Below are 19770 nucleotides of genomic sequence, written 5' to 3' on the forward strand. Positions count from 1 at the left end.
TTTTTTTGATAACTTTGGGTTGGAAGTCAATTTTATTCGATATTAGAATGGCTACTCCATCTTGTTTCTTGGGTCCATTTGCTTGGAAAATTGTTTTACTCTGAGGTAATGTCTGTCTTTGTCCCTGAGGTGGGTTTCCTGAATGCACTTCTTAAAATCCTCTACCAACATCATGAGATATGATTTTAAATCTGAGTCTTGCTTTTTGGGTGTGTTGGGGTATCCAGGACTTGCTGTAGTGGGAGTGCTGGGTTCTGATTATGCTGAGTGGTCTTGGTTTCTGTCAGTAAGGTTCTTTCTTTTGCCTTTCGCCATCTGGCCATCTCTGGTGTTAGATGTTCTAGCTGTCTCTGGCTGGAGCTTGTTCCTCCTGTGATTCTGTTAGCCTCTGTCAGCACTCCTGGGAGTCCAACTCTCTCCTGAGTCTCAGTGGTCAGAGCACTCTCTTCTTGAAAGCTCACCTGTTGCAGGGAAGGTCCCCAGAGGTCTGGGTCTCAGCTCTGTCTCCTGGATGAGGATGAAGGCCCGAAGGGACCCTGTCCAAGAAGCTCTGTTGCTTCTGTGGCCCGGGTGCTCTCCTGCATGGACTGGTCTCTGAGACCCGGGATACAAGATGGCTCTCTCACCTGAATCCTGGTGGTCAAAGCCCTCTCTGGAGGCAGACTCTATTTAATGATCCTAAGATCCTGGGTGTGCTAGGGAGCCTGCACCATGGAGAGTCCTCTGGGGACTGTGGGACAGCCCGCCAAGTTAGAGCCCAAGGTGGCCTGGGGCTGATGCCCACTAGAATAAACCCCAGCTGCTGGTCGGGCAGGTTTTCTGTTGGGGTTGTGCTTTTCATTCTTTCCCTTTCTCACACTCACACTCTCACTTGGGGCCACCTTCTTCTTCTACACACTCCACACAATCTCCTCACCTTCTCTCTTCACTCACTCTCTTACCTTTCTCTTGCCCCAGTCTTTTATTGCTCCTCCAGAAGCAGGTAGAAAAAAAAAAAGACATTGTATTATCATGTGCTAAATCAAATTCAAAAGACTAAGCATTTCCTGCAGAAAATAAAGAGTTACAATTATCTCCCAAAGTTCCAAGCTTCCCTATTGCCAAGCCCGTGGCCAAAATAATAATAATCGCAAACTTATCATTATTTAAACTTTAACTTTTGGCTTACTATACTTCAGAGCTCATAGCCCCAAGGTCAGCTACATGCATTTTTTTCCGTGAAGCTCTAATGATAAATGACATGGACAAAGCTGCCAGGCGGTGGCCAGAAAGAGTCAAGTTAACCCTTAATCAACAATTCTGCTAGCTTTCTGCTTCTGCACACTGCACACAATGACTCTCTTTAAGAGTCCCAATGTTTTGACTTAGTTTTACTAATAAATAATTTTATGTATTTTATACTTCCTTATCCATACATATCTAAAGGAGACCAGGAACTGCTCTGAAATGTTGTGCAAAACTCATTTCATAACTTCAATGGTTTTTTTTTTCCTTTCTGAACTAAAGTATCTAGTGTTTGTGTTCCCTTATTCCATTTTTCCGTATCCCATGATTATGTCTCTTGTACTAATGCTGTATCATGATTCTACTAAATCTCTTTACTATCTGGTAATGAACCCTGTATGACTCTAGCAGTATGTGGCTCTGTTTCATTTTCTAATATTTCTAAACATGATTTCTTCAAACTTTTTTTGCAAGTCAAATAATCTGGAACTACCATTGTACAGTTATTACATTGTTTCTAAGATGAGAGCAGATAGCATACATTGGGCCATTAGGACTGTGCTATGCTGTGCCCCATGCCTCAATTTCTAGTTGTTTAAGAATCATTACAGCAAGGAACAGCTAGTCTCACAGAATTCACCAGAGCAGAAAGAAAAGAGAATAGGAAAGTCAGATATAATAGAGTAGTTATGCACACCAAGGCCAACTAAAAAGCAGTCACGCACAAATGAAATCTATACAGCTGTTGTCCAGGGCTAAGGTTGGGAGAAATGGGAACAACTGTTTTTTTTACAAAGAGCTGCTTGGAGCTATTGAGATATCTCCATCCTGGCCTACTGCAGGCAGTCTCTTATTTCTGATGGCAGGTCCCCTAGAGGGATGTGTCTCCTGCTTCTCAGGGTCCCAGACACCATCATCCTCTTTTACAAGGAGCTTCCATGGGCTCTGAGATGTTTCCATCCTGGCCCATTGCCAGCAATCCCTGTCATGGTATGCTATCCCAAGCACATCATGAGGATGAATAGAGACCAGGGCAGATGCCCGAGCAGACACGGTCTACCTGGTGCAAAGTTTTCCTAGAGAGGGAGATGGGGAGGGAGAGAGACAGGGAGGGGAGGGAGAGAGAGGGAGCTACAGGTAGAAGAGTGAGGCCTCCAGGGAAGAAGCCCCTTTGCTGACCAGAAGGGAAATCTCTCCCATAGGTCGGTGTGTGGAGAACTCCAGCGGTCAGGTGGCAGGAAAGAGATCCTGTTGCAGGCAGACTGGAGGTAGGGACCCAGGATCCTACCATGTGTGAATTAAATCCTCAGTGGGGAGCACAAGTATCAGGCGAGCCTATCAAGTCTTTGGGCACCAAGGTTATGAAATATGTGACCAGAGCCATGAGGTAGAGGACAGGAAGGATTAGAGAGGCTGCCTGGGATGTCCTGGGAACACAGAAAGAGGAGGAAGAGCTAGGGTAGTAAGCAGTCCTCAGCTGCTGCTGCTGCACCCGACTTGACCCTGGCTTGTCCCTGGCTTGCACATGACATGCTCACGCCTGACTCATATGGCACACCTGGCTCATCTGGTGCACCTGGAGAGGCAGATGATGACATCAGCTGTTGCTAGGTCCCACGAAGGAGCCTAGCAGAATTGCCTGTAAGCTAACCATAAATGTTCTAAAGAAATTTAGATTTACAACCATGCTAATAAATTAACTTTGCCTCCTTTCTTCTGCTTTTTTCCCTTTTATTGAAAAGAGATTTTTATTTTGTATAATACACCTGCTTATTAGTTTACCCTTCCTTTATAGCTTGCAGTCTGCCCCCCACCCCTGCCCCCAACCACTCCCTTTCTGTCTCTCATTAGAAAAGAACAGACTTCTATGATATAACAACCAAACAGGACAAAATAAAATGTAAGATGAAGCAAAAGCTTTCATATCAGAACTGGACACTGTAATCCAATGGGCTCACACATCATCTCATAATAAAATTTTAAAAATAAATAGAAAAAGAGAGGTGTGGAACTGGAGCTGGCTCAGTGGTAAACAGCACTTGGACCTCCTCACAGGGGACCTTGGTTGGGTTCTCGGCACCCATATGGTGGCTCACAGTTGACTATAACTTCATTTCCAAGAGACCTGGACCGTCTTCTGGCTTCTCAGAGGGAACCGATTTCTTATAGAGATCTGCATGCCTTTGCCTCCTACATGCTGGGATTAGAGGTGAGTGCCACCACTCCTAGCTAGTCTGTCTCCTGAGGAGAGATCACTACTACTGGTCTGTACTTGTAGAAGGAAATCCTAGTATCTGCCAGTAAATATAGAAGTAAAGAGATGTTGATTTCAACTGGAATTGTAAGGTATAATCCCAGTTTTCTTTCTGTCCAAACAGTTATCTCAGTCAGTCCCTGGGAGATGCTTGGATTTCACCTACTGGACAAAAAATTGCCATCTTTGTCATCTACTAAATTCTCAGATGTATTTGTATCTCTTTCCATGCTAGTCTCTCATTGAGTTTTAATTTTAAAATCTCTCTGTCCCTCCGTTCATTCTTCCCTCCCTCCTCTGTGTGTGTGAGATCCCTTCAGGTAGACTTAAAGGGGATTGTGAGCCATCTGTGCTGAAGCCTGATCCCAGTTTAAGCCATTTCTCCAGCTCCCAGAGTGCTTTGCAAATGGTAGGGCGGCTCACTAGTGCTCCTGTTTGAGCCACTGTTCTCATTTTTCGTTTCAGGCTGCTTATGACACCCATGTGTATCTTGGTTGTGTTCCTACATCACATCTGTGGGCATTTCATTTAAGATTTCATCTAACTTTTAATCAATAACACTAAATTGTTATTTTAGTGTGTTTTCTCCCCAGGGAAGGTTTTAAAGTTTTCTTCTTACTGGTTCTTATTTTTACTTCTTTTCTAAATATTGATCATTGCGTGAAGATAATCATTTCCTTACTTTGTATTTTGCTTGTTTTATTTTGCTTTAGAGAAAGGGTCTCACTATGTCCTGCCTGTCCTGGAGCTCACCATGCAGCGCAGGGTGGCTTTGAACTCACAAAGATCTGTCTGCCTCCGTCTCCCAAATGCTGGGATTCAAGATGTCTCTCATAGACTTGGCTTCTTACACTTGAGTTGACTATAGGAAAGCTTTTTAGTTTATTAATTTGCTTGCCACCCAGCTACGTTACTTTGTTGTATGTGATCTCCCAGTGGATTGAAGATTTGTGATTGTGCCAGTGGAAAGAAATACATCTGGCCTCCCTTCAGGTAGTCTCATTTCTTTCCTCCATTATGATGAGGAGTTCTGGAGTGACTGTCATGCTGGAAAAGCCCTCTCTCACTGGTAGATATCCCCTCTCTTCATCATGAGAAGAAGAACACTGTGATGCCTCAGCTAAAGACCTTGCTGAGGCTGAGACCAGCTGTTTAGTGTTAGAACGGCAGTGAGAACTCTTTGCTTATTTTCCAGCTCTCTCTGCCTCCTCTTTCTCCTTTCTGGGAATCAGAAACAAATGTTCATGTTTTTCATATGTTCTCAAACATAGTTTGATTTAATCTCATAATATTTTACTCATAATGTGGTGGATTAATTTAGGGGCTCTAATAGGAAAGCACCCTTGTTTTCCTCTTTGTGTTATATGTTTTAAAAATAAAGACAATTTTTTAAAAAAAATATGGTAACCTTTTTTTTTTTTCCGTTCTGGGATTCATCCTGTGATCAGAGCACTTGCTAATCATCTTAGGCCTGTATATTAATCTTTGCTTTGGTTCTGTGAGATCTCTATTGTGTTTGCTTTTTCTAAACCTGATCAAGTTTTGACATCAGTGTTTGACTATAAGATAATCACTCAGGCCGGGCAGTGGTGGATGCCTTTAATCCCAGCACTAGGGAGGCAGAGGCAGGCGGATTTCTGAGTTTGAGGCCAGCCTCGTCTACAAAGTGAGTTCCAGGACAGCCAGGGCTATACAGAGAAACCCTGTCTTGAAAAAGGGATAATCACTCAGAAGGGAATGGGGGACCTAGCTCAGTGGTAGAGTTTTCTCTGACAAATGCACGTGGATTGATTCATTCTTCAGAAAGGCAAATCATCCCCAAACACTTGCTTCTATAAAATAAAAATAAAAATAAAAAAAGGAAAGGTTTGAACGTCATCAGGATGCTATCTTATGCTTTGAAAGCCCAGATCCTAACATCAACACTGGGTCTGATTCACTATTTAAGAAATGCTTTAGGGATAGGATCCTTTTAGAGTTAAATAAGGAACTGAAACCCCTTTGTTTATGTTGGAGGAGAAGGTGCAGGAGAGGGTGCAGGTGGAGGTCAGATGATAATGGCAGGGGATGCTTCTCTCCTTCCACCCTGTGAGTTCTGGGAATTGATGTCTGATCTTTGGGCGTGGCCCTAGCAGGGTTTCCACACTTAGCCACCTTATGGCCCCTTGCTTTTCTTTTGTTTTAAACGTTGTTCCCTTTGACTGTCTCTATTTTGGGTTCAGTTTGGATCCTGAAACTTTCCTTCCCAGAAGGTTTGTGCCCCCATCCGCAGGCCCTTTCACTGTCAGGGATGCTTAGGTGCGCTCCCCCATTCTGACTCTAACTTGAATGTCTGCCTCTCTTGCCTTTGTCCTGGATTCTTGCCTCTTGTGCATTGTTTGACTAGCTCTTCTGGGTGGCAGCTCTTACTGGTTGTCCTTGCTAGTTTACGACGCTGTTATTTACTCAGTGTCTCCATACTTCCCTTTGTGAGGGGAAACCCTAGGAAGAGGAGGGCAGGGGAACCCTTTAGTACTGAGAATTGATGTGTGTGATATTGGGCGTGGTGGATCAGTATTTAGTCCCAGCACTCTGGAGGCAGATGCAGGCAGAGATCTCTGAGTTCGAGGCTAGTCTCGTAGTCTCGTCTATATAGTGAGCTCCAGGCCAGCCAGGGCTACATATGTTGGGGACAAGAAAGGACGGAACACTGTGGCAGAGGGAACTGTGGAGACTTTGCTCAAGCAGCAACTTTGTGCTCAACTCCTGAGGCCATCCACCCTCCCTCCACCCAGCCAATCAGCTGGCAGCTCCTGCTCACCATCCTCAAGACCTTCAACATCCCATTGGCTGAGCAGCAAAAATGCTTGATGCAGTCTCTGAATCAACTACCTTGTCTGTTGATGGTTGCAAGTACCTTGAATCCTTGAGTTGGTGGCACTTTCTCATGTTGGGTGTTGGGTTTTTTTGTTGTTGTTGCTTTTTTGTTTTTTTGTAATTTGTCGGCAATGTGATCTCTGTGTAGAGACTGCATGAACTTACTAGATGGTATGGTCCCTACTCAAGGTCACTGACTGGTTAGTGTTCCGGGTACTGAAAGTTTCTGGCTGGCTGGTGTCCCGGGTACTGAAGGTCCCTGGTGAGGTGGAGCAGAGGCAACATACACCTGTGAATCCGAAGGTGAGGAAGCATCCAACATTTGAGGTCATGAAGTTGAGCGTCTGGACTCACGCCTGGACCCATCCCCGCTGGACTCAAGCCTGGTGGATGCAGGATTCATGGTGGGTTCCAAGCCTGATTATGTCAGGCTGGCCCTGCGCCTCTGGTTGGTTGGGTGGCCGCAGGGTGATGGCCCGCTGGGGAACTGGCTTCAATGGCTGCTGGCAGTCTATCCTGCGTGCACCTATTTTTTGATGGCTGCTGCCTAGCCTAGCAATCTGCTGTCCTTGTTGTGGGAAAAAGGCTCCATGCCTAGCTTGAAAACTCAAGTCCCAGCAACCACATGCTGCCAGCCTACCCAGAGAAACGGGGTTCTGGGGTTATTTGTGGGTATGTGTAGTGTCTATAGGGCATGGTGCAAAATCCATGAAAGCAGAGGCCATTCCACATCCCAGTCTATGACCACTGCAGTAAAACACCCCACAAGAGATGTCCAAATGTGCCTGGGGTTAAAATGAGGCACTACTTCATCTCCTCAGTGTGGAGCCAACCCAGGAGCTGTCCATGGTGGTGCATTTCCCCTCTTGCCTCAGCCAAAGTTGTCCCTCAAAAGCCGTTCACGGGGGCAGCACCACTTCTCTATTACCCCCTCACCCCCAGCAGTTCCACAGAGATGTCATCTCAGCAAAGCCAGCTCAGGCCAGATGCAGGGGGAAGGGGGTGAAAAATGCCACCAATCTCTGAACAAGAAAACCTATCAATTCCTGAGTACCCCAAGCTCATGACTTGAATCTGTCCAGAGAAGCTCTGCCCCCTCAGAAATCCTATATAAGCACTGCCCCTTCGTCCCAATCTGTGCTGCCCACTCAGGCAGCTATCCCTGGATCCACAGCTACACACCATGGGCCTCCCAATAAATCTCTTTCATGAGATTTTCTTCTTGGTGTGACACTCTCCTTGGAGGAGCCACAAAGGAAAAGCAATGAAGAGGAGGAGAGTGGCCGAGGGTCCTGAGTTCAGCTGGGGATCTATCTCCTCCCAGGGAGCTGGACGGCCTCTGCTGAGGTGGCTCCTTGTAGAGGTATGTGGTTCCTGAATTCCTGTGTCTCAGGATGCCTTTTCATTGGGACCTCTTTCCCAAAGATCTCTAGATTGGGTCAAGTTGAAACTAGCCATGAAACTAGCCGGCACTCACATGGAAAGGAGATCTGCAGAAAATATATGGATGTATAAAGAATTAGTTTAATAACTAGTAAAAAATAAGTATAAAATTATCCTCTGTCACCTATGACATCAGTAGACTTTTCCTTATAAGAGTGACGTGGATGAAACCGAAGTTTCTGGCACATAAGGGCACAGTCGGCAATAGTACATGTTACTGTCAGGAAACCAAACACCTGCAAACAGAGACACCATCATCAGTTTCTGGCAAGTAAATTCTCAGTCATCTGCTCAATGGATTCCTTTCCTTCCCGGGTAGGGAGCTTGCTCTCTGTGCTACCATCCAACACGAGAGTGGAAAGGGACATGAGATTTTCCCCCATAGCCACTCACAGTAAAGGACAAGACAACTGCAGTGAGCAGAACTCACTGCCCCTGAGGTGGAGTGCAAGTTGCCTCTTCATCTTGATTTGCACTGGCTTGTATGCTTGTATGCATGTGTGCATATGTGGATGTGTGCACACATGAGTTCTTTAAAGTCCTACTGACCAGATTTATCTATCACACACCCCCATCCCCCATTTCTCTCTCCAGTACTCAGCTCTTGCTTTTTCTACCACCAGACTAGTCTGGGGAAAGAGCTGGTGCTGGCAGCAGCTGGAGATCAAGTCCCGGGGACCATAGTTGGGATGCAACTTTTGTAGAAGTGGAGTGATAGGAATCTCCAGAGTGAGCTTTCAAAGGCTGGGCACACATCCGTGTAGGGCAGAGGAGTCGAGACAGGCCCGAGGAAAATGACACTGAGCTGAAGGGAAAGTGAGCAAACGCACTGCAGTTCCCCTGCCGGAGAAAAGTGGCTTCCCCTCTCCTCTGGGCTGGGCAGCACTCCACTAATGGCTTTTCTAGAGCTGGCTGCACTCTCTTGACAGATCATTGCTGTTCTATGTTCTTTGGGGGAGAAAATAAAATCTCTGAAATTCAGTGTGTATTTTATAGTCAGAACTTGTCTCAAACCATATTAGCCCTATCCCCTCTGCTCAGTAGCCACACAGCCATGGGCCACTCTCCTGTGAAACGACTCCACGCTGTCATCACTTAAGCAATGAGTAAGTGGGAGAACAGAAAAGCACATGAATTGGAGTCCTGTGACTGGCTCATCTTTTAAAAGAGTAGATAGCCAGAACTGTCTTTAGAACAACTTGGGAGGTTGGTATTTCAGCATACCTCCTATCTAGAAAGCTTCCCTAGTCTCTCAGGAAGTTGCTTAGTGCCTACATGGGTTGAAGTCCAGGGTTCTGACAGTCATGGCAGAGCAAGGTCAGTTCTATGTGGCCCTTGCTAAGGGAGAACAAGAAAGTAGGAAGGAAGATGTTTCTAAGTCAGCACTCCAGATCAGAACTTAGGAAAGGCAGATGGCCAAACCTCAGGAGAAAAGCAGGTGGAGGTGGAGTGAGATCACTGTGGGCTTGCTCGTCGATCTAGGCTGACTTACTTCTCTCTAGGCAGTACTCAGAATAGCTCTTGGTTTGCAAGGCTTCCTACCATATCCCTTGCAGTAAGGGAATCTGTTATATTGCATCTGTAGAGTTATGGGAATCGTCTGTCTCACCTAACACTGCTATATGGATCCTTTCAAAAGGAGAACTATGAAATGATCATGCTTCCTTTCTTGTTTAACATCAGGTTTTTTAGAGCTAAGAGTGGTAGCCGATTTTAGCAGATTCTCTCTGTCAGCATGAAACCCTGTCTATTTATGCTAATCAGGGAATGTATTTGCTCACACAAAGTATAAAGCCAGTAGGCACTGTAGGCCAGTTCAGGATCACGTCAGATTTCCAAATTAATTTGCATTTTGATCCAGCTGGAAGAAACCTGGAGGACTTCTACTTACCCCTCCAAGGATTGTCTTTGTTGAGGTTTCTGGTATTAGAGCCAACACAGACACAATGAGCATGCATAATGCTGTTACCATTGAGTTGATAACATCCTAAGAACACAGAATGGAGAAGTCAGCTTGCTGTCAAAGACTGCGAGTACAGCTGAGAGCCTGGCAGAGCTCTGGGTAAGGAATTCCATGGGGTCTGTAGGGGATCAATTCCAACAAGTACTGCTTAAAAAGGAAAAATAAAAATATAAAAATAAAAAGCTGGGAGTAATTCCCTAAAAATATTTTTAAGCTGTTTTATTTAATTTTGCAGACATCAATGTCTTTTAGGAAAGTAAAATATTACAGTAAAATAATTCCTGTAATTGCTCTACGATCTACCTCGAGGGCCTCTTAGAAAACATGACTTTAATTATTTAAGCATTTATACATATGTTTCACTTAACATAGATACAGCTAGAGGGAGAAATCCTCTGGTTAGGAAAGATAGATAATTATGCAGAAGTTTTATAGAGAATTCCTTAGGAAGGTGGAATGCTTATTTTTTTAATAGGAAATATGATAAAAAAATTGCTGTCAAATTTGTTTCTAAGATGCCATTAATAAACATGAAGCCAGGCATGGTGGATCATAACTTTAATTCCAGCACACAGAAATTTGATGTCAGCCTGATCTACTTGGCGTCCCAGGTCAGCTAGTGCCACAAAGTGAGACCCCATTTTAAAACAAACACACAAACAAACAAACAGAAAACAAATCCTATGTCTCACCCTCAACTGAAAATAGCACACATTTAAACTGATCATTTCCAGGATAAGCCTTCTCTACATTTGTCATGCAGTAGCTTGCCAATTGTTATTTCTTCTAATCATTTCTCCAAAATGAAGCATTTTGACAAGAGCAAGTTACATTTCTTGCTTGATGTGGATTGCCCGAAATTAAATTGTCCTCAACATGCAATGGTCTATGGAGGCTTTCAATAAGCAGGCAGGGAGGAAGTAATGAAGACATAGTAGATTCCAAAAGAAAAGTAGTTAATTAAGAGGAAAGACGCTTGCTTTAAGGAAGGAAAAATATTGCAGTGGCGAATGAGACTGGATGTCTTGGGTAAACTCCCCTTGGCTGGATGCTTGGCTTCAGGGCAGCAAGCCCCACCCTAGCCAGCAGCCGCAATAGCTACAAGTTAGGCTGTAACTGGCTTGGTACAAAAGTACGATTCTAGGGAGTGCATAGAACCTCGGGGCTGGGGAGGGGGAGGATATGATATGCTTTATGTCTGAATACCTATGCTCACCACAGGAAGTTTAGAAGAGCGTGCTTGTTTCTTTTTGGGTTTTGAGCCAGGGTTTCAGGCTGTAGCCCAGGCTGGTCTGGTACTCATCCTGTAGCTCAAATGGATCCCCAGCCCCAAGGCCCCCTGCTTCAGTCTCCTGCATGCTGAGGTAGTAGGTGTGAGTCTGCACACCCAGCTTGAAACACTGTCTTTACATGGAAAACTAAAAATGCCTCCAGGCATGGTGGGATACTCTTTAACTTTGGCACTCAGGAGGCAGAGGCACACAGATCTCTGGGAGGTCCAGGGTATCCTGGTCTACATAGTGAGTTCTAGGACAGCCAGGGCTAGAGAGACCCTGTCAGAAAACAAAAATATAAAGAAATCCCCAAATTCCAAATATGCTATGCAGCAGGAAGCAACTTTAATGCCATGAAAGTGGAGATGTCATAGTCATTTTGAACCTCAAAGCCCTTCAATGCTAGCGAGAGCGCCTGATCACTCTCCTGCTTACTGGGCAGAGGCTCCAGTATTGCTACCTCCATCTGTAGAATTCCCATAGGAAATAGGAAATTAGAGCAGTGGTGGCCTCTTGGTTATAAGTTGTCTTCCCTTCATGCCTGGACTCACAGTCTTCCTAGTACTTGCTAGTCATGGCAAGCCACTCTGAAGAGAGCCTACTAGGGCCTTTCTATGATTACAGCCAGGGATGGGGGTGAGGTTTACATATTTTAGTACTTTTCTTTTTGTCTATGTGACAATTTTCACTATTCCTGTATTGTTTCAGTCGGTGACACTTGGGCTCCTTGGTTCCTTCCCTGCCTTTCTTGGCCGGTTCTCTTCACTTCCTACATTCTTTCTGAGCTCAGTACCAGCATCTCAGCTCTTGTTCTCCACCAAAGCTGGTGATGTTGTCAACATTTTCACTTGAAGATGCCACCGGGCTCTTTAGCCTATTCTCCTCCCTCAGTAGGTGGGTAAACACTCCTCCAAGGTCGGTATTTACCCTGGGGAAGCTGAGGCAGGATGAGTGAAAGTTGAAGGCCAGCCTGGGTTGCAGGGTGAGTTCATGGCCAATTTGGGCAACACAGTTGGCTCAAAGACTTTGTTTCAAAATTAACAGTAAAAAGAGGGCTGGAGATGTAGCTCAGTGTTTAACATGCAAGTGGCGGTAGAAAAACTCCCCAGTAGAGTATCCATGACAGTTGTGCAGAAAGCAGATGTTGCATCCAGTCATAAGTAGTAGGAACCTCATTAGAGAACTCCTGTCTCTCCGCCTATAGCTATAATCTTAGTCCATACCATTATCATTTTACAGCTGGATTATGACAACAGCCTAAATGATCTCTTTAAACTAAACCACTTCTAGCTTGGGCCTTCTTTTTACCTTGTAATATGTTATCATTTTGAGACAGGGTTCCCCTTCATCTCTCTGTGTAGCCAAGAATGACCTTCAACTTCTGATCTTCCTGCCTCCACCTCCTGAGATGCTGAGGATAGGTGTGTGCTCGCATGGTTGGCTTATGCTATTCAAGGGATCAAATCGAGGGATGTATTCATGTGTGGCAAGCATTCTTCCAACTGAATTACACACCTCCAGCCCGAAATGCTCATCACTTGCTTCCAATGATGGTTCCAGAAGGTTCCAGTTAAAAGCATGCTTCTGGTTTGAGAACAGCTCTGAAGTCTTCTCTCCTTAGTTAGCAGGTTGGGTATAAGCACTTCAGAATCCAAGAGGACACGACAAGTGCATTGGAGGAAGAGGGGGCAGCTTCCTGTTTAGCCAAAGAAGGGATGGAGAGTCGGGGGGCGCACAAGGCAGACCAGGGGAGACGAGGTTCTGGGATGTGACTTGGGAGAGAAGAGGTAAAAGCTAAGCTGTGTTTTGCTTTGCTTTGTTTTTTGGTTTTGTTTTTTCTAGAACTAACTTTGTAATCTCTTGCTGAAGGGCCACTTAGACCTCACCCGATAATTTCCGTTTGTCTGTTTGACAGCTGTGGTAGCCACTGGAACAGTTGATGGGGCAAGCATCCCCGATGGTGTGAGTGGGTCTCTTGACTAGTGTACCTGCTCTCGGGACTCTTTTCCTCCCGTTGAGTTGTCATGTCCAATTTCAATATGATAGTTTTTGCTTCCACTTATTATATTTATTTTGTCATGTTTGGCTGTTATCTCTTAGAAGTGTATTCTTTTTCTAATGAGAGACAGAAACGAAGTGAATCCAGAAGGAGGGGAGTTAGAGAAGAACTCGGAGCAGCAGAGGAAGGAGAAACTATAATCAGGATATATTGTATGAGAAAAGGATCTTTTTTTTTTTTTTCTTTTTTCTTTTTGGTTTTATGAGACAGGGTTTCTCTGTATAGCCCTGGCTGTCCTGGAACTCACTTTGTAGATCAGGCTGGCCTCAAACTCAGAAATCCGCCTGCCTCTGCCTCCCCAGTGCTGGGATTAAAGGCCACGCCTGGCTTATTTTTAATACAAGAAAAAAAAAGCAGAAAGAAGTGGGGGGCAAAAGTTAAAAACATGCTCTAATTTATTAACATGGTTCATGGCTCTATATCTGAATTTCTTCAGAACATTCATACTTAAGAGAATTCTTCAAACGGAAAGGTCAGCAACACCTACTGGTACATACAATAAAGAGAATTTATGTTCTGTGGGTATCCTGAATCCCTGAGAGCATTCCCCAAGCTTGGATTGATTAGCAGTGAGCAGAGATCACCTTAAAGATTTAAGAGATCCAAGTAGTTGACTAAGGTGTCTTCCTAAGGCAGGAAAGGTAGTTAAGGTTTAAGGTTGAAGTTCATTACTTACAAGCAAAGGCCAAAAGAAAGATCTCATTATCTTGTCAAGTCCACACGTGTATAAGACTAGGAAACAGAAAATAATGGTGACTTCAAACCCAGTGATGACGATATATGGTTCAGGGGCTTGTCCCACGATGAAAAAGATCATAGATGCCACAGTTACCACCTAGAAGAAGAAAACTAGGACTTAGTCATTGATCATACAATGGGTTTAGTTACTATGGGGAGGTTGGGTGCCTGTGTGGTACTGGGGATTGGATCCAGGGTCTCAGGTATCTGAGTGCTGTATCATGAGTTACACATATCCCTAGCCCCCAAATGAGGTCTAAAACCAATAAGATTTCTGTCATACATTGTAGACAGGAAAGGCATGGCTAACGTGAGTACTGAGTCCTGCTTGTGGTTTAGAGGACTAGGCGGCCTGTTCAAGTGCAGCTAATCACTGCACTGTGCTCTCAGGTCTGTCCCCTACAATTGTCTCCTCTCTCTCTCAGTCTGCCCTCCTCGGCCAGCTCATCTCTTCGTCTTCCTCTAAGACATCTAGGTTGTCTTCTGTAAAACACTCCTCCCAAAACCCTTTCCTTTCATCTCTTCCTCAGACAAATCCTATTCTGTTCTGCTTGTTTGTTGGTTTGTTTTCTGCTTCTTGCTGCTTCTCAAAAACATCTGCATCCTGGCTGCCTAGAATTCTTCATCATCTACTCTCTCATAATTCCTTAACTCTTAGTAATCTGCAATCTCCTATTGAACTTCAGTTGAATGTTGCCGTGAGGGGAAAGATAAAGGGGAGGGTGGGACTGGGAGAGGAGGAGGAGATGGATAGAAACATTGTCAGAAGAAAAAATAAACCTGTGTGCATTTTCATGTAAGTCCTCTTACTAAATACATTGCCATTAGAATTAAGGGATAGCTGAAGTCTGGAAACAACCTAAATGACACCCAGAAGTGAATGGATAAAGAGCACGTGATCAGAGCTGGGATGCAGCTCAATGATTGGTGTGAGAGGTCACTAACTTAGCACATGTGATGGCCTTTGTTAATCCCCAGAAACACATGGATGTGCACATGCATATATATATATATACCACATACATACATGTACACACCCACACACAAAAATATACATATACATATACAACAGCATGTACACACACACACACACACACATGCATACTCAAGTGCATACATGCACAAAGGGCAGGGGAACAAGTCTATCCACACAATGAAATGTTAGGAACAAAAAAATTTGCAGTATTAATATGGATATACTATTGACATATGACATCAATGACTCTCAAAATAATTATGATGGATGAAAGATGACAAGATGAGTATACATCATGCTATTTATAGAAAATTCTAGGAAATAAAAGGTCATCTGCAGTTACAGAAAAAGCTATATTTATACAAAAGAGAACTAAATTTTATAGAAAATATAGCTACAGAGAGCACATGAGTGGACCCCTGGGGCTAGAGTAGGCAGGAAGAAGGGGTTTGGGTGCCAATCATGTGCCACTTAACAAACAGATCCACTCTGGGAAATACGGTGAGTGATTTTGTCATGTAAGTTATCATAAAAATACAGATACTAAGATGGCACTGATATCACCAGGTGGCATCATTTCATGGGACTGCTGTTATATAAGCAATCAGCCCATACCTAAGAAAGTTTGCCAGGCATGGCTGTATTGATTACCCTGATTATGGTGATAATTTCACAGGTGTATATCTGTGTCCAGTTGATCCAATGACACACACACTGGACATGCAAGTATCTTTTCCATCAACTATGGTAACACAACCTGCTAAAATGTAAATTTGTTCACATCCTTCATCTATTTAAAATTCAAGTCTATATTTTCTCTATTATATAGTCCCCCTTTCACCATGTGTCTTGTATCTCAAAGTCAGCTACCATCTACTGTAGCAAAAATTCGCCTCTCAATTTTTCCATGAAAATTCCAGTGGTCACTTCCCAGGCCTCATTTACTTCTGTTCCCCCTGGTGTTTAATACAGCTGATCACAGCCTCAAGTTTCTTCACTTAGCACCCAGGACACCCTGACTCATCTTGTTCTACCTCCCTAACAACTCCTTCCCACTCTTTGCTTGTCCTCCCTGTCCTGCCTTTACGGCTCACAGACTGCTAGAGTTCACTTATCCCCTTGTATCTTCTATTTACATTTCTTTCTTCATGACCCCACTTGCCACTTGACTTTCAATATGACCATCTCTCACCCAAATCCAGCTCTATCCAGGGCTGACTCCCTCTTCAGTTGCACTACTCTCGGCTCTCACAGGTTTCTCTAATCGACTACTGCATTCAAAGCTGCCTGCTCCCCCCCCACCACACACTTGCTTCTTCTGCAGGGTTTCTGACACCAGTGTGTCGCACCTACACTTTTTCATATGTGTAGGCCCCCAAATTGCCAAATACCGGGACTAAAGGCAAGTACCACAGTGCCTGGTCAAAACACAAAAATGTTGAATGCTGTGTGTGACAGCTGACCTTTGATGGTTTAATGTGCACAAACTTTTGCTTCATGTATGAAATCACTAAAAACACTGTCTACTACCCCGCAGGTTCTTTTGGCAAGTATTCTTCTGGTTATATGTCTCGCTTCTGTGTCCTACCTTCATCCTATCACATATAGTACCCCTTTGCTTTCATGTTTGTGTCCTGGACTAAATGGAAGCATTCTATGAGGCAAGAACTTCTGTTCTGAGCCTGGCATAGAGGTGCATGCATTTACCTTGGGAGGCAGAGGCGGAGGCGGAGGCAGAGGCAGATCTCTGAGTTTGAAGCCAGCTTGATCTACAGAGTGAGTTCCAGGACAGCCAGGGTTACACAGAGAAACCTTGTCTCAACAAACAAACAAACCACAAAAAACAAGGGGCTGGAGAGATGGCTCAGTGGTTAAGAGCACTGACTGCTCTTCCAGAGGTCCTGAGTTCAATTCCCATCAGTGCTCACAACCATCTGTAATGGGATCTGATGCCCTCTTCTGGTGTGTCTGAAGACAGCTACAGTATACTCACATAAAATAACAATAACAAACAAAAACAAACAAAAAGCCAAAGCTGGACATGATAGAACACCCTAACTCTGCCTGTTATCCCTGTAATCCTACCGTTGGGGAGTTGGAGACTGTTTGCTGGTTAGCCAGCCTAACCTAATTGGCAAACCAATGAGAAACCCTGTCTCAAAAGCCAATGTGGGTGGCTCCTGAAGAGTCACATATTTTGGTGACTAAATATAAAAGTTTTATGATTCAGGGACTTCTGTCTTGGTAACTACATGGAAGAATTCTGTGAGTTAGGAGTCCACTTTTGTCTTGGTTGCTCTTTCTTCCAGCTACTAGCCCAGAGGTTGGAACACATTAGTCACATTGTGAATACAGCTTTGTGTCTCAGGTGTGCAGCACCCATGGTGGCCAGAAGAGGGCGTACCATCTCCTGGAGCTGGAGTTAAACAGTTGGCTTGGAGCTACTCAACATGGGTACCAGAATTTGAACACCTGTTCTCTGTCAGGGCAGTAGCTGTGGCACTGAGCCATTACCCAGCCTCTCACACTGAGCAGAGAAGTAATATCGGGGGCTGGAGATTTGACTCAGTGGTTAAGAGCATATATTGTTCTGGCAGAGGGCTTGGATTTGTTCTCCAGCACCCCATGGTGGTTTACAACCATCCATAACTCTGCTGCCAGGAGATCTGATGCCCTCTTTTGACTTTCGAAGGCACCAAACACTCGTGTGGTGCATATAAATACAGGCAGGCAAAACACTCTCACATAAACTGAATAGATCTAAAATAAATAAATAAAGCAAGCAAGCATCTGGGTGGTTGGGTGGTAGAGACAGATGAAATGCTTGTGAGTTTTTCAAGACCAGCCAAAGACATGCTATGCGAACCTGTTAAAACCCAAATGGGGCTGGAGAGACAGCTCAGTGGTTAAGAGCACTGACTGCTCTTCCAGAGGTCCTGAGTTCAATTTTTAGCAACCAGATGGTGGCTCACAACCATCTGTAATGGGATCTGATGCCCCCTTCTGGTGTGTCTGAAGACAGCTACAGTGTATTCACATAAATAAATCTTAAAAAACAAAAAAACAAAAAAACCCAAACAGAACAAGAAACAAGTTATATCAAACTTAAACTCCCCACCCCACCAACTATCTATCTCTTTCAATGTTCTGGAGCTAATGTAAAACTCCAGGCGGCCAGTCACCTTCTTGATTATAAGGCAAAGGTAATACTGTCTTCTCTGGCGGTCATTTAAATTTGTTGCCCCTTCAATATAATAAACTCTTCGTGTTAGGTGGAAACGTTACTCTTGGAACTTTTAACCATCTCATTTCAGCTCTCCAAAGTTTCTGAACGACTTAAATTTTCTTTGAGTTTTCTTACATTCCTTTTAATATGGTAGTTCAGTGAAAACCAGGGCTTTTAGGTATGGCTGAGGAGAAAGTTTTATAGTAGGTCTGAAGGAGGATACAGTCAGAGGTATCTGGAAGTGGTCAGATTGAATTGAGCCATGAGAGGAGAGGGCAGGGGAGAGAGGAAGAGGAAGAGAGGGGGACGGGGAGAGAGTCAAGAGGAACAGGAGAGGAGGGTGTGTGTTTGGGGTGGGGGTGGGGGACCAAGAGAGTCTGCAGAGAAGGCCAGTTTATATGGAAATGAGAAGCTGGGAGAAGGGAAATGAATCCCAGCCTCTGGGCTGGAGAGGTTTAGGGTAGGGGCGGGGTGAGAAGTTCTGGGAGGAGCTACAGGTACTGAGTGAACCCAGTCCCTGGCAGTTTGTACTTCTCTAACGAGCTAAAAAATTACCCTTTAATAATGATCTCCTTTCTCCAAAGTGCTGTCCAGAACAGACTGCAATGCCCCTGTTAGGACTGGATCCCTAATACGGGCAGTTTCCTCTTTGCTCTCGCTCTGGGTTGGATCCGCTCTAAGTTCCGTAACATCCAATGTCCGACTTACAGTAAAAGACCACCAACTTAAAAAAAAAAAAACTTAAAAAAATCTTTATGACTTTTGAGTGGTGAGACTATATAGCGCTTGGTCTGGTAGAGGTTATCACCAAGTTCGTAAAACAAGTGAAGGGCTTTCGGATAGACCCATGGGCGTATCCCTACATCATCTGAAGGAGGAAGCCACTCTACCCTATAGTTCTTCTCCGGTCGAACTGAGCCACAGAGCAATCAATGCCTTGCGTCTGGAAACCAGGTGGCCGAGCAAACGCTGCTCCAGGATTCCGAACCCAGTCTTCTCTACCCCGGAGCACTCCTGACCACCGACCGCCCTGCATTCCCGCCCTGGTCCTCACCAACCGCAGGAACTTCACAAAGCATTTCAGAGTGCAGCAGAAGGGCCGACGGTTTACGACCGGCTGTGGAGTCTCCATCTTGCCCACAGACCCAACAGTCACTCCTCTCTTTCAGGCCTTCTCGATTAATGGCTCTTTGCAGGACTCGCGCCACCAGCTCAACTGCCGGGGCTGGGCCTGCGGCACCGCGCTCAGCCAAGTCCGGGCGCGCGTGCGCACTAGCGCCCACTGGCTCCGCCTCTTTGACTCTTAAGTTCCTAACTCTTGCTGACACCTGTCTAGCCTAACCCAAGCCAGGTCCCCACCGTTGTTCGGCGCTGGAGCTTTCCTGTGGAGAAGCACTGTTGGAGTAGGCGAGAAAAACTCAAGAATGCCAGCCCAGCCTCCTCGCCAATTTGAGCATCTCAAATGCCACCTCCTTAGGATTTCCCTTGGTTACCTTGTCTAGTCATTCCTCAGCATTTTTTTTTTTTTTTTTTTTAGATCCCATCCAGATTACAAGTATATTATCCCCCAGGAAAACGTTGATTCACTGGTAGTAAGTTAGACTTAGGCAAGAGAAGTTCTGATGTTCTGTTAGTCTGATTGACCACGGATAATAAGAATGTATAGTTTTATTTAAAAATTGAAAGGCTACAAGAAAGGAATTTGGCCGTTTTCAGCACAGAAATTATTCCGAAGAGACAGACTTATCTGATATGAA

General features: G+C 44.7%; 1 protein-coding gene across 1 annotated transcript; it reads right to left on the bottom strand.

Annotated features, from left to right (window-relative positions):
• Positions 1-7838: 7838 nt before the first annotated feature.
• On the bottom strand, positions 7839-19250 carry Cklf (chemokine like factor). Its single transcript, XM_021170604.2, has 4 exons — positions 19068-19250; positions 13750-13908; positions 9669-9764; positions 7839-8013 (listed from the first exon to the last, which is right to left on the bottom strand). The coding sequence occupies exons 1-4, from the start codon at positions 19143-19145 to the stop codon at positions 7888-7890; spliced, it is 459 nt and encodes a 152-aa protein (XP_021026263.1). The 5' UTR covers positions 19146-19250; the 3' UTR covers positions 7839-7887.
• Between the last annotated feature and the right edge of the window lie 520 nt (positions 19251-19770).

This window comes from Mus caroli, unplaced genomic scaffold (genome assembly GCF_978045245.1).
Source record: "Mus caroli unplaced genomic scaffold, Mus_caroli_1 scaffold_10, whole genome shotgun sequence".
Taxonomy (NCBI): Eukaryota; Metazoa; Chordata; class Mammalia; order Rodentia; family Muridae; genus Mus; species Mus caroli.